This window comes from Melospiza georgiana, chromosome 9, assembly GCF_028018845.1.
Source record: "Melospiza georgiana isolate bMelGeo1 chromosome 9, bMelGeo1.pri, whole genome shotgun sequence".
Lineage (NCBI taxonomy): Eukaryota > Metazoa > Chordata > Aves > Passeriformes > Passerellidae > Melospiza > Melospiza georgiana.
This window is the reverse complement of record NC_080438.1, coordinates 15452450-15472836: the sequence shown is the minus strand read 5'-3', so window position 1 is coordinate 15472836 and position 20387 is coordinate 15452450. Positions and strand designations below refer to the sequence as shown.

Below are 20387 nucleotides of genomic sequence, written 5' to 3'. Positions count from 1 at the left end.
GGCAGCTCTGGGGACGGCCGGGGTAAACCTGGGCTTTACCAGCGGGGTAAAGAGACACGGGGGGTGTGGCGGGCACAAAATTTTTTCAGAATTTTTTCCCCTTTTTTTTTGTATACAGAACGTGGTGAATTAAAGTACGATGCAAGTTGGGCCTGTCTCTTTTCGCACTTTAAAAAGTGTATCTAAATGGTTGTTGCATACCAGCTTACTGAAATCACAGCCATCAAAAGCAATAATAATTACTAAGAAATTATCTTGGTTGTGCTTACAGTTTAGAGGTTTTAATATTTTTCACGTTCCAACATCTTCCACTGTTAAGAAAGTACACTAATTTGTATATTTGATTTCTAGGAAATAAGCATTCAGCTGCTCAGAAAAATGAAGATGCTGCTCAAAGGTATAATTTCTGAGGAACAGTATGTGATATTTGTGTTGTTTTATCTCACTTTGGAATTACAGTCTGTGTACTGCAGAGGCTTTGCTTTCTCAGAGTACCACAATGAATTTCAGTAAATCACCAGCATCAACATCATGTAGGACATGTTTGGAGTGATGCTGTGTAGCTTCTAACCGCATGCATATCTGAGCATTGTGTAATAAAGTTTGTAATCTGATGTCCAAAATTGTATTGCTTGCTTTTTGTTGTCTTAACTTCTTTCCATACCTGCCATTTATAATTATTTACATCAAAAAACACTCAGGAGGAGACATTTGTTAATTTTATTCCTACCTTTAATTTGTAACCTCACAGTCATGTCCTAGTTCTTTTTTTCTTCCCATTCTTCATGTCTTACCCAGTTCCTGTTTTCCTGACAGCACTCCATAAATTGTCCCAGGTTCTTTGTCCAGCCAGTTCTGGATTTCCCTCTTGCAAGAAAATTTGGGAACATATTGCAATATAGTAAGAGTCAATACTTTTCTTGACCAGCAAATAAAGCAAACCAATATAAAATATATAACCCTTTGTAGTTGTAACAGAATTACTAGTCCAGTTACTTGTTACTTGTTTGGCCAACATGGTGTGATACAGAAAAATATAAGCTGTATTTCAGAAAAAAAGATAAAAATATTATTAGAAAATTGTTTATGGAGTCTGCCCTCTGTATCATTCCGTGTCTGTTCTGTTACAGGAAAGCAGCTCTGGAGGCTGCACTGAGACACAAGATTGAATGTGAGAAAAAAGCATTGTCTATTGTTGAGCAGCTCCTGGAAGAGGACATTACTGAAGAGTTCCTTCTAAATTGTGTAGGTGTTGCAAGTTTTTATACTGTTTTGTATCTTTGTGTAATACTTTTAAAAAAAGTTTTTGGAACAATTTGCTGCAGTTTGAAATAGCCAAACCATTGATTCCGTCTTTTACCAGCTGTGGTAACAGTTTCCATATTTTTAAGGGCTCTGCAGTGAAAACATGCCCTAGTTTTGCAGGACTGTGTACATTAATGAATCCTCATTCTTTTCTCACAGCCTTTGTTTATACCTCTGTTGTTCTGGACTGACAGATGAGCTGTAAAAATTTAGGTTCACATCATACCATCTGTAAATGTACACAAAGTCTCTATAAAGCACCACAGTTATCTGGCAGCAGAGTTTTGCTGAAATGGTATGATGATTATTCTTGTTAAGGTTGTAAATAGGCTGATTAATAGGTGTACCAAACATGTAAATAGAGGAAAATTACAGAAATAGGTGCCACACTAGAGGCAAAACTGTGAAGGTTTTTTGTATATGTAAAAAAGAAATGCCCAGGTCTCTTTTCCTTCTCTCTTTGCCCTTTTATCTTTTCTACTTTGTTGTTTATTAAACTTAATGGATAACTGTTATAAAATTTTAGATATCTATATGCTTAAGAGATGTTTTGAGTACAAAACTGGCAAGTTTTTCAGTGTCTATTGTTGAACCATTTCTTGTCATTTTAGGGAAAATGTATTACTCCATCTCACTATAAAGATGTTGTTGATGAGCGATCTATCATCAAACTGTGTGGTTATCCTCTATGTCACAATAAGCTGGAAAATGTAAGTTGCTTTTCCTTCGTGCTGTTATCAAAGGAAACTTTTCACAATTTTTATTCTCTTGCAGTTTCTTTTTAATATTAAACTTAGAATATTAAGCACAGATTACTGTCAAGTAAGGAGCCAGGCATTATATAATTCCATTTCAGTATAACCTTTCTGAAGTGAAAGGTGAAATTTGATCAGTAGAGGGCAGTTCTTGTATGACAGAATCAGTTACTGTATGATCAGAATCACAATGTGTGGATCTGTTCTGACAGGGATAGAGATGAAAGAGTTGTGACTTCATGGCCTTCCTTTGTGAATGGAAAAACTTAGAAATCTTGTTCTTCTGTCAGTGTAGCAACAGATGTCTATGAGAAGGATTGAAGTGAAAAAACAATACAGTGCAGGGATATTATTATGTGAATGCATATATATCTGTTATGAAAATGTATGTAAACTGTGGCAATATGAAAGTCACCCCTCTTTAGGTGTGATGTGTGAGAGCAAAAGTAGAACTCAGAGGTCAGTTAGATAACCTGTGATGTAATACCAGTGCTACATGTGCTTATCTGAAAACATTCTGCTCATGTACAAAACAATTTACTGTTTTGGACTTCATCTATTTGCTTAGATGTTCATTTCAAAACTGTTACAGTTTGCATAAGTTCCTCTGGGTTTGTCTGGGTGGTTGTGGGGGTCTGACAGTTCAGTCTCACGTGCATATAAATAGATCTGGATTAAGGAAGGACCTGTCTGTAAATGCTCAGCACTTACACATGAGGAAAGCTTTGCCATGGCAGCTCCATTGTTTTATGTTCAGCACTGGTTTTCTTATGGCTGTGGAGCTGCCTTTTACTGATTAATGAGATGTATATGATTAAAGATAAACTGCCATTCTTACATCTGAGAAGGTGCAACATCAGAAGAGTTGAGAGAAAAGGTGGTTGTATTATGCAGTTCTGTTAAACAGAATATATTGCACATACCCAAATATGTGAATTAAGAATGAAGATTTCTCTGTACTCATGATGGAACTGACAATGTTGCTGATGAAACTATTTATTTTAGGTGCCAAAGCAGAAGTACAGAATCTCAACAAAAACGAACAGAGTTTATGATATCACTGAAAGAAAGGTATGGTAAGAAGTGTATTTCTAGGATGTGTTTAATGGTGGCGACATCAGAAATGCATTTTGTAACAGCATTCATATGGTGGCTTGATTCAGAGGCAAATAGGTTTGGTTCTTATGAAAATAATTTTCACAAACTGTTGAAATTTTTTGTGCATTTCACTTCCTACATGATATCTTTGAGACAAAATACATGGTTTTCTAAGTTTAAACATAAGATGGAAAGTTTTACTTGGATAGGTGTTTGAATGTGGCACAGCTGATCTGTTAAAGGCATTTGTGAAGTGTTCTTTATTTTGCTCCAGCATAGTCAGTGAGCTTTAGTAGGATCAAAGTGCACATCCTTTTCAACCACTGAAGTCTGCAGTAATGTAGCACAAGTTACATCTTACATGTCCTTTAGTGTTCTTTTTAGGGGAACGTTTAGGTTTCTTTTTTGAAGACTTTTCAACATAAAACCTAACTCTTCACAAAGTGTTTCTGGAAGTATATTCACAGGTGGTTGCATAAAAGTCATCTTTGCCATTTCACAGGATACACAGTCACCTAAGGCACATAGACACTAAACTGTAACATAAATGTTTCCAGTTACAGAACACATTTCTTCAGTGTCACTAGTATGCATTCCTTTCCTCTGATTAAAAATCTGGGATACACAAAATTTTAGGAATTGCTTTCATAAGCAATCAGGCAAGACTCGAACAAGAAGTGGGATGATTTGTGTTCTTCCCTTGTGATGCAAGTTTGCAAATCTGGTTTTCAAAGATGCTGCAAATTTTTAGGTGTTCTAATTATTGCAAAATAGCAGGTTCTGTTGCTAAGAAAAATTTTCATTATTAGACATCTGAATTTTATTGTATATGTCTTTCAAACTGTATGAACAGCATATTGGGTTATGGGTTCCTCTTTAAAAAGTTTGGTTTGTTGGGGCTTTTTAAAATTATTGTTATATAGAATCCAACACTGGTTTGCTTCTCAGTGTGTAATAAAAGTGCAGAAAGCAGAAAAATGGGGAAGAAAGAAGCAGCTAATTGTGGCTTGTGTGGAATGGGTTAGACCTATTTGATAGGTTGGGTTTCTCAGATGAACTGAAAACCTGGCCATAGGCTTGAAAAGAAACAAGTATTGGTACTTAATCTTACAGGCATTAAAAGAAATTACTGTTGTACCTTTCTATGTATTAAAGTTGGCCTTAGTAATGTTTTCTTGCTTTCTCTCATTGCCAGTGCTTTTGCAGCAACTTTTGCTATAGAGCATCTAAATATTTTGAAGCTCAAATTTCCAAAAGTCCAGTGTGGATGAGAGAAGAGGAAAAGTAAGTATAATCTTACACATTCATTGCACCTTTTGAGAATATTATTTCTCTATGCATCTGCAGTGGTAATTAAGAGCTGCAGCACATCAAAATGATTTGTCTGAAGCAGAGGTAGCTGATGTTAACATGTTAGCTTAGCATGGTGTTTGTTTTAGAAGTGTTGTAGCTGTATGGGTTACAGAAATTGGCATGGTTCAGTACTACTCTCATCTACTTAGCAGACATGGCCATGTTAGTTTAGAGGGCTGACTAGTCAAAAATAATAGTTAACTCCTATTAACTTTAAAGTGGACTGACTGGGATTGAATTTTTACAAACAGGTTGGAATAATCTTACTCTGTTACAAGAGATTTTCTAATTTTAGCACAGCACTTGGCATTGATCTTAAGCTTAGACAGTGAATGTTTGCATCTGAAAGCAGTCTGTAACATGAAGAGGTTTTTTATCCAGTCTAAATTTCTGATTGCCTGTGTCTTGTTCTTCCTGCAATACACATTTTGGAACAGTGTATGCAGTCCATGTTCCCAGCTTAGGAAACAGGGGCGTGCAAATATTCAGTGGAGCCAATGGGTGTCACTGTTGAACAACAAAGACTGGCATAGAGACTGTTCAGCAAATTTACTCAGCTTTCATTCTCCAAGATGCTGCTTCTCATAGTCCCTGGCTTTCAACAAAAGAAACCAGCTGGAGTTATATCTGTCATATGAAATATATGGTCAATGAGAGAAGAGCTTTAGAGCAGCCTCATCAGATCTGAGGTGTTCTAGTAGGTAAAACTAGACTCTTCATTAAATGTTTAAGTATACCAGTGCTTTTTAGGTAATGTTTTGCTATTGTCAGGAAAAGTGTTTCTAAAATCTCCCTTTATTCTTCACATCAAAAATGGATAGTTCTTTTATGCCTGACATAGTTAATTATTGATTCTGGGTTGGTGGTGGGGAGATGATCTTTTCAAAAAACCAAACCAGCAAACTCCCAGATAGTTCTTGGCTAGCTACACCTCTTTACACAACCACATATATGTGCACACACTGACACGGTAGAATAGTTGAAATTCCTTTGACAGAAAAGACTACAACCTCAACTTAAAACTCCAAAGAAGAATTATATGGAGCTAATAATTTAAATCACCCTGTGTTATCACCTTTACTTTCCAAATTATGTTTATTGATATGAGTGGTGCACTGACTTGCATTTAGTGTCTGTTTAAGAGGTTTTATTTCAGTCACAGGATACATTAGATTTTTAACATTTGGTATTGGATGAGAGGAATAAGACTGTCATGCTGCCTCATAACTGAAGTAGATTAATTGCAAGTAGGGCTTTGGAAAGAAACTCGTCAGAATTTATTTAGTAATATTTCTGTTTCTGGAAACCTTTGAAAACCGTTTTCTTTGAAAAATATATAACTTGACAGCCTTATTTTTAACAAAGTAAAATTTAAAATAAGTAAAAATATCATGAATAGTCATATTTTTACATTATTTGGAACATTTTCCTATAAATAGCCCAGAATTGTCCTTACTGTAGGAACCTTATGATCTATGAGGATCTTGGCATGTTCTCTTGTTTGAAGAAGAGATCAAAGGGTGATCTGCTTTGAACAGAGGATGTTGGACTAGAAGATCCTCAGATGTCCCTTCCAAACTCACCTGGTTTTGTATTCATGTGTATTTCAAGAGAATAGATTTAGCAGGAAAATGTTCATTCTGTTTTCTTTTTCCAGACCACCCGACATAGAGCTGCTGAAGGAGGGATGGAGGTACACTGAGCAATTTTTTTTTTTGTTGTTAGATGCACTTATAGCTAGAAATTTAGCATCATAGCAGATGCAAAGGGAATCTTTGATTTGTTGTGTTATAAAAAAGACCTTACTAGAACCTATGCAAAGTTTTGGTTTTTTTCCTTTGTTTTTCCTTCTAACCCAGCATATTTGATCTGTATGATTTAGTGTACAGCTGGTCTTGGATTGTGTGTCTTAATTGAGCCTGTTGAAATCTGAAACAAATACACTGTTTGTACTTTGAATATTTTATGCCATCTATTCTTTATAAAGAAAATTGTGCCAATTATATGTGATGAAAGCTTCTGTACTTCTTAATCTAAAAGGTCTCTATGAGCCAAAATGAAATCACACTACTCTGTCATCTCGCTGTACCTTGCTGTGCATTGAGCACTTTCTGTTTGTTTTCTTTAGCAACATGTTGCCATTAGGTGGCAAACTTATATATGCTGAAACAGCTCAGCTGTCCCCCTGGTACTGTATTCCTACATATGTTAACATGCCTGTCTTTATTGTAAAATTGCACTATTCATGATGCTAAGTCTGACATTGTTCTGTATTTAATAATATTTTGTTTATACTGTTCTTTTCTAACTACCAGTAATCAGCTGAGAACTCACTTCTCTAAACAGTGTCTATGCTTGTCATTTTGATTGTAGAATTGTACAACTCTTAGAGTTCAAGAAGACTTTTAGAAGAGCACATGATTCTTAAAGCAAAAAGTTACACTTCTGCTATAAAGGGGGAAATGCTTTGTTTATCATTCTTACATGAGAATAGAAGCTATTGCAGATAATAGCCATTTCTTATTTCACTGATGATTTGTGTTTTCTTTTGTAGTGGACAGTCTGGAGAAGAGGTGAAACTGCGTGATGAAGTAATTAAAGCATCTGACATTGAAAATCCTAGGATATCTTCAGATCCATGTGAATCTCGTTCTCATGACACAGCCAGTGACAGCAGTACTGATACTGAACAAGAATTTATTTCCTCTGTCCTACCAGGAAGTCAGTCAAGTTCAGCCAATTTTGCACAGCAATTGAACAGAAAAAGCATCCTCAAAAAGAAGCCTGCTCAGAAAGTCCATGCCAGCCCTAAAACTGAAGATGCAGATGTGGCAGAGGCCACTGAACAACTCTCTCATTGTAAATTAGACACTCAGGAAGAAAGACACGCTTGCTCTGTTCATAATGAAGTAACTGCACCACCTTCAGACAATACTGCTCCTGGGAAATCAAGTGCTTCAGAAATCTTTGAAAATACGTATGGATCACAGATAGTTTTTCTAGGTGTGAGCAAAAGAGGAGCAGAACATCTTAAAAGAACATTAGCTAAGTCAACAGAACATAAAAACCCTGAACTGAGGCATCCAGTTAATTCCAAAGGCAGTTTACTAGAAGTACTTAGGCAAACACTTATGGAGTGGAGAACTGAGGAAACTTTAAAATTTCTCTATGGCCCAAACTATACTTCTTTGTACTCATCAGAGTGCATAGCATCTGTCAGCCAGGAGACTGAAGAACTTGATGAGGATGACTTAGATACACCTGATGATCTCAGCACTGTTGCTGCAGGGGAGTCTGAAAACAGTCTGAACTACTCTTTGCCTTTCACAGGCTCAAGTGGAATAGTTAAGCCTGTGCCTAGTTATGAAAAGCTAAAAGAAGAAACAGAGCTCCTAGAACTCCGGGTAAAAGAGTTCTATAAAGGAAGGTACGTCTTGGCTGAGGAGGCAGCGACACAAGCACAGGAAGGGGAGCATCCCAGCAAAGACAGAGTAAGTGTCTGCTGTAACAGTGTGGAGGCTGTATGAAGCCTGAATAGACCTTCAAAGAATTAGTATTTTGTTTCTGCTGTCATAAGTGGATAAGTATCTCTCATAGAGAAAAATTCCATTAGCTGCATACTTATGTTGCATCAGATTATGCAAGTGTCTGCCCATTAAAAAGGAGTTTGGTTGGTTTTTTTTCAGAGATAAAAGTTATTTAATGTTTAAATATTTATTGATTATCTATGACTTTTTTAATGTACTGACTAGTGTTAAACACTAGGTTATAGCTGTTAAAATTTCTTGTCTGATACAGGATGATCAGCAGGAAGATCTCACCTTCCCACTTGTTGATTCAAATGCACAAATGCAGATTAGGAAGCGAATTGTCCTTGAAAAACTGAGAAAAGCGTAAGTACCCTTTACTTTGGTGAATGTCAGTCTGAAGTTGGTGCTTGTTCATTATTATTTTAAGTAACAAACACATCCAAGGATGGGCCTGGCTCTTTCTAGATGGCCTTAGTCATAACTTAAGCCCATTATTGCCCTAAAGGACTTACTTATTTCTGCAATAGTCAGCTGTAGTCCAGTTGTAAGTGCCAGTTTGCACCATCTGTAGCTACCAACTGCTTACATTTGGACTGAAAAACTTGAAATTGATTGAGAGGAGTTCAAATATTTGTCTTGTACATTAAGCATACTGTTACTTGTAAACAAATCCTTGTAATTGTTTAAGATATGTCATACAAAGAGAGAGTTTGTAATGCGTGTTTGGATGGCTGGTATCAGTATGCCCCTAGCTACAACCACTAAAGGCCCTCACAATTGGATCTTAAAGCTTTGCAAACATCAGACCTTCTTCATATGCATCAAAGGGCTTTGGAGTCACAAAAGAGATTAAGGCATTTCTGATGTAGCTGTTAGAATTATGAATCTGTCAAAGTTGGGAGAACCTTGAAAATATTCTCATTGTCAAGGCAGTGCAGATAAATGAGTTTGAAGGTCATGATTCTGTTGGCTTTGGTAGTGGTATTTACTTTTCTGTCATTGTAGTTTGTGTTACCTAGCCAAACTAGGCTTTGCAGAAGCCTTTTTTTAACTTAAAACCTCACAACCAAGCCCCCCATCCCTGCCAAAATAAAAGGAAAATCCTTTCTGTTTTTCTGTGCCTGCACCATGTGTGGATAGGCCACAACCATGGAATCAAACCATCCCCCAAGTGTCTTGTCTGTAAATGTCGATTTTTTTCAAATTTTCTGAGTTGATGCAGTTGTTTTGTTACAATCAAGAGATAATTTTCATTGTGATAAAGCAATGAATATGCCCAGCATCATAAGAACCCTGTGTTCAGTTTTTGTAAAATGTGCAGTCTTCCAGAATACTGATGCAGTAAGTGTTATGTGCATATAAGTGCAAATCACCGGATATTCCAATACAAGAGAATTTTAACTATTTAACAAGTAAATAGAGGCAAAAGTTTAATCCTAAATGTGAAAAACAAAGGATGTTATTTCCATCATTTGGGAATCCTGACAACTAGTTAAAGAGTATGTGCAGTTGGTGTGGTCTGTCCTTTTTATGCACAGATAAGTAAGGAGGAAACCTGTCTATTTCTTTTGAAATTTTCTGGTAACTATCATCTAGATTTCATCTGCCAAGATCACAGTGGACTGACATTTCTGTTGCATCTGTGTGAGTCTGAGGTTAGCAGGTATATAATGTGTGAATACCCCATTTAGATATGCAGCTTCCTTTTGTATTGTTATTTTTGAGCCAAGTAAATATAAACCTTCAAAAAATGTATAAGGCCTGTAGTTCTAATCCTCATAATTGTAAAAATACTTTTTCAGAACTGAAAGGTGAAACTAGTAAGTATATGTATGTAGAATTATATTTAAATCTCCACATTCACACAGAACTGGAGCTTATTTTTAAAAACAAGCGGTTGTGAAGGTGTTGGCCCAACCAGCGCACAGAGAGAGCTGAAATGACAGCTATAGGCCTGATCTGCTGCACAGAAGTCAATCTCTTTTCCTTTTTACTAACATTGATAAGCTTTGGTGGAAATCCTACTTCAGAAGAAATTAGAAAGAGAGGAAAATGTATATTGACTGGTGTCTTTTGCCTTCTAGATTATCTGCAGTTTTGGGCCCTCTTCAGATTGCTTCAGGTGATGTTTACACAGAGCTAAAAAATCTTGTCAAAACTTTCCGGTGAGTATTGGTCTTTACTTAGAGATTTTTATAAATGGATGAATTAAACATGCAGTTGAATGATTTGTGATTTGGCACAGAGAGGAGGGCCCTATTGCAGATTTCCCCTTCTCTTGCTGCGTGTTCATGTAGGTAATGTCACATTCCCTGTGGACTAACAAGTCAGCCCTTTCCCTGCTCCTGACAGTGGCTAGGTCACCAGGAGTATTTGTAGATTTTTAAAAACTAGGCCAGTGGTCTCTGGAGGATGCTGGTGAGTCTTTTAAAGGTTCTGCTACCTCGTCACCTCCTATTAAGTGTGAGTTTCTGAGATCTGTCCTTTTCTTTTGCCCTAGCTTCCCGCAGCTGGGCTAAATGGCTTAAATCTGATTAATAATTTTTACCAGTAACTTCTAGAGTCAATTGGATCTGTCTTGTTCCTGATTTCAAAGGAAAGAAGATCTAGTGAGCACTTTTCATCACCACAGGTCAGTCAGTAGGACTAAAGACAGTATTTGGAAACAGTGAGATAAAGAAGGAGGGAAAACAGAATAGTAACTTCTCTGAACATTCTTAGGTTTTCTTTGGGAGAAAACTGTCATAGCCTGGACCTAGATTGTGTCCTTCACCCTCAAGTATTGTCAGAAAAAGAGCAATAGCAGTTGCTAGCTGTGTGTTCATTGTCATTCTTGAGACATCCCTCGCACATCCTCAGCCTGTATGAGGTTTACATGTATATTTTCCAAAACTCATTCATGTAGCATTTGCCACAAGGAGTCTGGGCTTTGGTGAGTAGAAACCCAGCTCTACCCAATTTCTTACGACTTACCCCATGTCTGGAAGGACACCACTAAAACACAGATGTCTCTCTGCAAGATTTCTTACTGTGGAAGATTCTCTCTTCCTTTCTGGTAACTGTGCATCTCATCTGTGCATGATCTTTTTTAAATAAAGACATTGATACTGTTTTAATTTGTTTCTGTGATTGCAGTCTTTAAAGTTCTGACTTGCCTTTTCTTTTAACAACACCACTGAAACCAGTGAAAATGTTTTTGCATATAGTGTATAGATAGCTATTGATTGAGTAAGATCCTTGTGTCTTAAAACAGTTTTATTGCTTTGCAGTTTAAATGCTTAATAGTCACTTTAGCTCGTGGATTGATAAAAGTAGAGAAACTACATTTGGTGTCTTTCAAACTACTTTTTAATGATTGATTATCTAAGAAGGCCTGGAGGTTCTCAAATTACTTTTGCTATTCAGAGACAATAGGGCATGAATATTAAGTTTTCAGTGGTTTATAGCAAATGAGACTTGAAACCAAAACAGACTTCTAAAACACCTATATGTACACCTATATGCACACACACTTGTGGGTTTACAGAATAGAACCAAATCAAATTTATTTGGTCTTTAACCCAATTCCTGGTTCATGCAACAGTAGTTCATCATAATTTAAAGGTCTCCTCTAATCTGTTTTGATCTCTTAGATAACACTTTGTGAGTTTATTTTTTGTGTCATTTTTGTTAGGAAGTAAGTTGCAGGTGATGGTAGCAACTCCTTGGGGTTCTCTTACGGTGAAGATTCCAGATCAGCTGCTTAGAAATTCAGGAATCTGGGGGGGGGTGGTTAAAGACATTTGTGGGTGCTATACAAGAATTTTAAAAGCCTTCATATAATATATATCTCAAAATAAATGGAGTTTTGTTGTCGCTGATAGCAAAATAATATAAAAATATAGGAAATAGTGAAGAATAAATAAAAACCTTTGGGCCCTTTTTCTGTCTTGCATTACTGATTGTTGGTACACAAGAGCTAGCTCATGGATATTAAGATGAAGGCATAGACTTGAATCCCCAATTTGGTATGTAGGCTTAAGTTTATTTAATATTAGTAGTCTCTTAAGCTTTGGATTTAATGCTTTGGCAGGGAGATGTGGGATAAATTTTAAATGGTATTTGTATTTATAAGGTATAGAAATTCAAATGTTATTTTGTTAATGTGGTTCAAATGCTTAATGACAATGGAGGAGCACTGAAAAATGCTGGTGCTCTTTCCTGCTTTTTGTACTGAAGATAGTTCAGGCTGAAGAGCCTGGCAAAAAGGGTAGTAGGTAAAACACATGGCTGTAGTAGAGCTTAGCTGAAGAAGGGTAAAAGAGCATGTGGTGAACTAAGCAACAACGATTTTCAGCTCCATTGGTTTTTAAAGGAACACTTGCAGTTCAGCCTCCTTTGGGCAGCATTTATTCAATCACCACTGCTAAGAAACACACTAGAGAGATCTCAAGAGACATTTTAGAATGGTTAGAGCTCTTCCCAAACAAAGTCCCTCAGTGCCTGTAAGCTTTTGTTACGAAAACTGAGATGTCAAATAATTCTCCAGAGTGTGTAAGGGCACTTTGTTAAAAGATCCAGAGAAAATTAGTTTCTTATATATAAATTGAGGATAAATGATTTTGAATGTATGGTTGAGTTTTTTTAAGGCATAATACTTCATTTTAAAAATAGGATTCCATCTGTATTTTATGGTTGCAAGTATTTTAATTCCCATTATGGAGCTTATCATTGACATTGAACTCTACCAATGAATCAGATGTGAGATGTGTTCAAGACTTCTTGTTACAATTCGATTTTATCATGTGTCCAAGACAGTCTTTTAGCTTTTAAGTATGTATCCTGAATATATGTTATCTGGTATATACACTTATTTATACCTATTTTACCTGTTACCCTTGTTAAGTGGAATTTTAAGTTCTGAGTTTCAAGTCAATCAGTGGTACTTGGTGATAGATGAAGTTCTGTGTGGAAGTAGGGGAGTATCAGGATGTTAATGATGTTTTCTCAAGTAATTAGACTTTTCTCAAAAGAAGCCTAAGGTTAAATAGTAACTTATTTTTGCTGGTTGTCATCAAACTAAATGATATTACAGTATGTAAATATGTTGCTGTTTTCCGGGAGGTAGAAAAGCTCACTTTTATGGTTAAATTGGTCTAGTTGAAACCTAAAGAAAAACAATATATGCTTCAGTATTTGCCTGTGCTGCCCTGGGTTAGTTAAAGTCACTCATCTTCCTGCAAGTTTTGGAAAAAATACAGGTAGCTGAGATCCCCTAAAGTCACAGCTTTGTATCCTAATGCCATGAAGTCAGTTTGCAGATTTACAGAATGGACAGATCCTTGAACTGCAGCTATATATGCCCCTACCTGGGAATCTGGATGGAGGAAGGAGAGGCTGCTGTGTTTGCAAAGATGCTGGGTTTACTGTTTTTATTTACTCTGGATTCCTACAACTCCCCTATTGAGTTCCCTTGCTTTGCAGGCTGGGCACTGGTCAGTTATCAGGAGGTCATTTGAGATGGAGTTTTTATGCACCTTACTCTTCAGTCCTTTATCCTGGAAGTTTCTGCCCCTTGGATCCAGGTGCTCAGTCAGGCTCCCTCACAGTGTGAAACCCCTGTGGTCCTGCTGGGTGGCCACAGCGTGTCCTGCTGGAGGGAACCACAAGACCCACAAACCAGCAACTGAGCAACCCACACAGCTATTTGGGATCTTCCAGCTTTCCTAGCTTGTGTATCCTGCCCTGCACAGGCCAAGAAAGTGGGCACATTCCATTTTGGGAAGTTGCATATTGTTTTCTTTCTCTAGGTAGGTGAGGGAGAATTTGGCCAAACTCTTTAACAGAAAAGATTTCACTGCAAAACTAAAATCGCACACACAAAGTTTTGTACAGTTTCAAAATTTCCACATTATATTTTTAGGACAGAAATCTAGTGACTTCTTTCATGGATTGTTCTGAAGTAACAGTTTTGGCTAGAGGCAAGACAAAGAATTAATGAACCATTTCTACAGAGGCCCTGCAGTTCCCTGTTTTCAGAAAGCTTTGCTCTTCAGAGGCCTTGGTGTTGACACAGAGCTTGTTTGAAAGTGACTGCCCTTCCACTGCTCCTTATTATTTAAGGCTTCACACCTGTAGGTTGCTTGCTTTGCTCTGATCCCTCTGAAATGTTATTTTTTCCAGCTGCACAAGTGTTTTAGGACAGGTGCTGTACTGAGAGGTTACTCAGTTGCAGGAGCCTGACTGTTCATGCAGTGCAGTGACTGCAGTACATCAGCAGGTCCATTCTGCTGTGTCCTGCTGGTTATCTGTGTCTTTTGACTACCTCCTTCAGAAATACCATATTGATGGCAATGACTAGTGTTCAGACCTTGCCAATCAATACTAACATTGAATAGGAGTTAATTGACACAAATAACTGCATCTCTCAGTTTGTGTACAAGAATGACACCTTCCTGTGCTCTAATCAATAATAACTCCTTGTAAAGCATTGAAATAAAGCTGCTTTCTCTATTTGACAGAGTTTCCCCAGGTGGCTTGGAGCTGTCTCTTTCATTATGTCTCATCATAACAGATTAACTGGAATGTTACATATGAATTGCCTGTCAAGATGATTCCATCAGGCATTTCTTGGTAGTGTTTATCACTGTCATCAGTGTTGAGTCAAGATGTTCAGCCTTTGTTTTGCCTCTTATTCTGTAGCCAGAAAAATGTAACAGTTTACCAGGTATAAATTTTGTTGCCAGCTAAATCCATTAGCTATTTCAAATAATAATTGCTAAAATGAACCTTTTAATAACAAATACAATCAGTATTTGCCAGAACTCTTGGTTCTGGTGACAATTCCTTTGTATGTAGATCAAAATGCTGTTTTTCCTTTCATAATTGAACAAAACTCAGACTGTTGAGACACTACTTGAGTAATTATTGCTTCAATATTGTATTTTGGTTTGAAGACTTGAAGATTTGAGGATAAAAATGGGATAATATTGCTTTGCTCATTACAAATTTATTTTATTAATTTTTAGTATCTTTCTGAAATAGAGACATGCAGACCAATACTATCAATGATCTTACTGATAACTACATTTTAATGACCATTTTGAATATAATTTCAGGGAATTACTTATTAGAATTTGAATTTTAACAATGACAGCTACAAATAGTTCTGCTTTCTCAAATTTTAGTCTTTTTTTTCTGTTTTTTTGGCTAACTATACACTTGCCCAAAGTAATTTTTTTTTAAGTAATCTGAAAACCCTGGATTTGAATTTGTTGCCAGATAGGAGCTTGCTGGAAATGAACCATCCTCACCAGTGCCTGTAGGAGTGGCTATGAGTGACAGGGTATCTTCATTCTGGACCTGAATTTGTACAAGGTCGTGGAAGGGAAACTGAAAGCAAGAAGGAAGCAAACATAGGGAGGCACTTTTCTGTTGGATGGTTCCATATTTCTGAATACAAATAATTCTGCTGGCTCTTTTGAGTGCCTGCTTAGCCACAGCTTCATTTTGACTGTGACTTTTCCATGAAATTGCTTGTTTTGAATACCAAGGGTCATGCCTAATTTGAGACAGCAATTCACAGATGAATTGTTTTAACACAGATTAGTACTTGACTTATAGCAGATCCAGTTTTTTAGGCAGTTCAGCCAAAGGAGTCAGCTGGTATCCAGTGCAGCAGCACTTGAACACCTGTGTGGTTCTCTATTCACACCTCATTTATATTTATATTTATATGGCCCTTATATTTGCTCTGGCTGCCATTGCATAAGTTAGAATTCTGGATTTCCATTTTAAAAACAAGACTCACCAGAGAATTGTCTCTGCCACCTTCTAAAATTCAGTCTGTGTCCGCATCAGCTTTTACAGCAACTCTGGATCTGAAGCCAGCAGGATGGAATCTAAGAGTAAGAAGGTCCATCTTTTCAGAAACTCTTGTCAGTTCTGGAGAATTTCCCAGGGCTTTGAGTGAGAGCTGGGCCCTCACAGCAGCCAGGACTGTTTGTGAGCAATTTAAAAGAAATTGCTTCTGTTCAGTCTTCCCATCCCACTTTCATATAAAAAAAAGGGGACATTGACAATTCTGCAATTCCTCCATTAGAAGCTTAAGGGCTGGTGAATAGCTCAGATACAGCTGTAATTGCTTCTTTATAACCCAGTGTATTCATGGTAGACTTAAAATTGAGCTGTTTAAATCTGCTTACTTTTATTTTTAAATGTACTGACTTTTTAAAAATTATTTTTCAGGTTAACAAACAGAAATATTATTCACAAAATGCCTGAATGGACTCTCATTGCTATTGTTTTGTTGTCTGTGTAAGTACCCTTAAATGTCAAATACTCTTATGTGCAACTGTCTTATTAGCCTATTGGAACAAGATGTAATTTCCAGGTAAAAGAAAAGAAAGATTTCATGGAACTAACTGTGGAATCAACAGAAATATTTCTTTCATAAAAATGAACAAAATTTTCTTGAGAAAACAGAATCCTCACCGTTGCATCAAATGCTATCACTAGACAAATTTATATTAAAAAAAAAAGAAGAGCTAAGCTTTAGGGGGTTTTAAAGAGGCCTTGCAGGATGAGGTAGGAGTATAATTCACCCTCTTCCATTTGCTGCTGACATACATTCTTCTGCTCTCTGACATTAGGACAAAATGACATGTATATTGTATTATTCGGATTTGGCATAACTGTCAGGCTTTTCATTTCTCATTTTGCTTCTAATTTCTTAAAGGTTTCACTTTTATAATTAAACTCAAATTATTTCTATAAAGATATGTGTGCTTCCAAATAGGTATAAGTATTCTAGCAAACTTCTTTTAGAAGGGAGATCTCTTTTAGCAGGAGAATTCCTCCCAAGTATTTTATTTTTATGAGGATTAGCTTTTTTGGTTAAGTACCACAGTGCCTACAATCCTCCTTAGCTTTGTTTTACTTACTGTAGGATTAAATTCTTTACAATGATTTCCCTAATGGGAAGCCTGATTGTATTACAGTGTCTTTCAGTAAACTCCTACACAGAAGCACGATCTATAAAAGCTGTACTCATATGCATCAAGTGAGTTCCTTAATTTGTATTTTGCAAATTCATGTACTTTTCTGAAATTAAAGACACAAACTTTGCAGTGTGCTAAACACACACAAGTTTGTATTAAAAGGTGAACTAATGTTAAATGTTTAAGAAATCACTGGTGGTTTCACAGTGTCAGGCTCTGCCTTCCATTAGGGTTAAACCATCAACCAATTTTTGTATGTCTTGAGCTTGAATTACGAGATTGCACAAATCTTTATTTCCGAGTCTGCTCATGACTGCGCTGCTGCTGCTGCTTTTGGGCTTCCTGGGTCACTGGAGCCTGTAGGACAGAGAGGTACTCAGAGCCATTCACAGGTCAGGAAGTATTGTGGGCCAGCCTCGTGGCACACCCAGCCCTGCACTTACTTTCCTTGATCTTACTTCAGTCTGACACATTGTTCTGGCTGTGCTGTCCCAAGGAAGATGGTACCAGCAGGCATTAGAGCAGGCTTCAGCGAGCCTACATCTGTGTCACCCAGCCAGATACCGCTCAAATGATTCATTAAATCAGAACACAGAAAGTAACTTTACTTGAATGCCTTGGCATAAATTTTTTATCGACTATAAGAACAAATCTTTTGTCATTTTTACTATATATTCTTATGGTTGAATTGGTAATTTGTGAAACAGATCTTATGAATTTTTCAAGTAGTTTCTGTACAGCTAAGGAAATGGTGTCTCTTTTTGATCAGAAGTTAAAATATGTAGCTGGTCTCTGCATATGATGAGCTGTAAATGTTTACATAAGTAATGATTGTTTTACAGCTGCTTTAAAATGTTATACAAGTAGTTGGCAGTCCTGGTGGCAGTCAGTATAAGCAGAGAACCAAGTCTCTTTTTACTTTTGCTTATTAAAGTTCCATCCCTAAAGAAATTAATTATATTTGATCACTAAAAAGAGTAAATTTTATTTACAATATTAGTGAAATCATGAATAAAACCGCTGCTGATTTCTGCTTATTGTAAGGTTCTTGCAAGCTCATGATCTTGAGATTTTTAACAACTTCTCTCGGCTGCCTCTTAGGAAAGAATGTGGAAGAATGTAGCTGGGATAGAATGAGTGTTAAGATTCCTCTAATAAAATGATGCATCTTACATTATTTCCAGAAAGATTAAAGCAGAACATTTAATTATTTGGAAATTCTAATCAAGCTTGAGAATTTAGTGGAAGCCAGGACTGTGCAGGGAAAGGCTACTGAGGATGTGGACAGCCCCTCACAAATTCTCACTCAGGCCCTTTCTCACTTCCTACAGTCTGCCAAGGAACCTGCCATATATTAATAATAATTTTCAGAAAAAGAATTGCACCCTATTTAAGTCTTCTCCCTTAGTTGTACTGAGACATTATGCACATTTTAGCGTATCTACTGTTAATTAGATCATACAGTTGTGTGGGGCCTGAGTCAGAGGGGGTCTTTGGTAGCTTCAGCCACACTTTCACATTTATTCTCAGATCTTGACCTGGTTTCAGACATGGGTATGACATATCATATTTCTGTTGCTTCCACAACCATTTCACTGCTAACACTAACCAGTAAAGCTGCATAAGCAGCATCCTGGTAGAGGGTAATGCTTGCTCTTCCCAGGTGGGTGCCACACCATGCTACAGCTGCCCCAGGGTGCAGGGATTGCAAGAAGGCAGAGTGAGCATGAGTTTCAAGGTATACCTCAAAAAAAAATCTAAGACTTCAGGTATTTTCTGTTTTGTATTAAAGGGGGCACAGTTGTTTTGTTTCAAGTAACAACTGTTGGACTTCGCTTGCACCCTATTTTGTGCATCAGTGTTGTGGCTCACCACTTCCTTCTCAAACATATATGGCTAGTGTGTGCTGAGGACTTGGTGTTCTTAACTTCACAGAGCACTTTCAGAGTGCCCCAACCCTTTTTGTGGTAAGGTACTGGACAGAATAACTGTTAGCATTATGGCTGTATTGAATTTCAGTGTGTTATGGTCGTGCTCTCCTCTCTTTGTTTGAGTGTGCATATTAACTCTTTGGAGGATACACCATGATGGATATCATTAATGCCTAGTTTTGGTGCTTAAATTAGACCCGAGGCATACTTCATAGTCTGCATGTCTTTGAAAAGCTGCTGAAAGTACTTAAATGCCCTTGAGTCTACTGATTCTACTGAAAGAAACCTGGGCTTCTCATTCATTGAAATAAAGTGCCTGGAACTGGACAGTGTCTCAAAGTATAAAATGTTGGCAATTTCAGTAGTGGAGTATTTCATGTTCCTAGGGAACAGTTGTTTTTATTCAATCAAATTATTGTATAAAATATGAACACAGCCAGTCTCTGCCTTTATTGAAAATCTAGCCTGAGGCACTCCTATGAGTATGGCACATTCAGCAATGCTGAATCGACCTTGTTAGAGTACACTTTGACAGCCAGAGCTTCTTGTTCAAACAGTGGTATTCATGCCTGTCGTGGAGTGGGTGACTCTTAAAATTATCTGTACATCAAATTTTTTACTTATTTGTAATCTGTAGTAATTTTGGCATTGGTTGATTTTGGTCTCTTCCTGTTACATCCTTTAGTATGTTAAATACAATTTTTTGTTCTCGTAATAGCTGCTTTATAATTTATTGTAAACTAGAATGCAGAAGTTGCATCTTTTTCTGCCAAAGAACTTTTTAAGATACCAAATGAAGCAGATAAATAGATATAAATACAGTAGTTCAAGAAAGAATGGAAAGCAGTGGGAGGATTGGTTGCTATACAAGCATGGGCACTTTCTGTTTTTAGTGTATACCCCTGGCACAGACTAATGGAAAGCTTTCAAGATATTTTCAGGAAATGTCTGCTTTCATCTTACTTATCTGAGCTGGCTGGTTCCAGTGAACTGTGGTCAGCTTCATCTGCAAAGCCTATGCAAGAGGTTCCCCCGCTAAAAGCTTTGAAGCATTTCAAAATGGTCTGGGATTAGTTTATAAGCATTTGGCTGCAGTATTTAAACAAACTCAAAATGACCATGATCACTAAACAAAAGCAGTCATTATATGTGTGCAGCCACTTTAGATAAATGTGTCATGTGGAGATGTACTCTAGAGGTTTACTCTCTTGGAGATAACAGTTCAGGAACTGGAGAATCTTGGGTTCAAGTATGTGTTTTTACTCCTCTGCACACCAGAGCACATCTATTGCTCAGCACTGACATTTCTAAATCATTTTAAGAGGAATTTAGATGTTTCTGATATCACTACTCTATTCTTATCTAAAAGTGTGTGAATGTTTGAAATGTATGAATCTAATGTACAAATTCATATAGGATATGAATCAGAATTGCAGA

The 20387-nt window shown here is 37.0% G+C and overlaps 1 protein-coding gene across 2 annotated transcripts in view; it reads left to right on the top strand.

The window, feature by feature from the left end:
• The window catches only part of RPAP2 (RNA polymerase II associated protein 2), a 33630-nt gene that overhangs the window by 588 nt on the left and 12655 nt on the right, over nucleotides 1-20387 (top strand). The window contains exons 2-11 of one of the 2 annotated variants that reach the window (XM_058029883.1): nucleotides 352-397; nucleotides 1131-1245; nucleotides 1917-2015; nucleotides 3066-3131; nucleotides 4354-4442; nucleotides 6169-6204; nucleotides 7066-8002; nucleotides 8310-8404; nucleotides 10126-10206; nucleotides 16268-16336. In XM_058029883.1, coding sequence (XP_057885866.1) covers nucleotides 352-397; nucleotides 1131-1245; nucleotides 1917-2015; nucleotides 3066-3131; nucleotides 4354-4442; nucleotides 6169-6204; nucleotides 7066-8002; nucleotides 8310-8404; nucleotides 10126-10206; nucleotides 16268-16336 — 1633 coding nt within the window. The remainder of the gene's footprint in view (nucleotides 1-351; nucleotides 398-1130; nucleotides 1246-1916; nucleotides 2016-3065; nucleotides 3132-4353; nucleotides 4443-6168; nucleotides 6205-7065; nucleotides 8003-8309; nucleotides 8405-10125; nucleotides 10207-16267; nucleotides 16337-20387) is intronic. The other variant, XM_058029884.1, reaches the window with a different exon arrangement.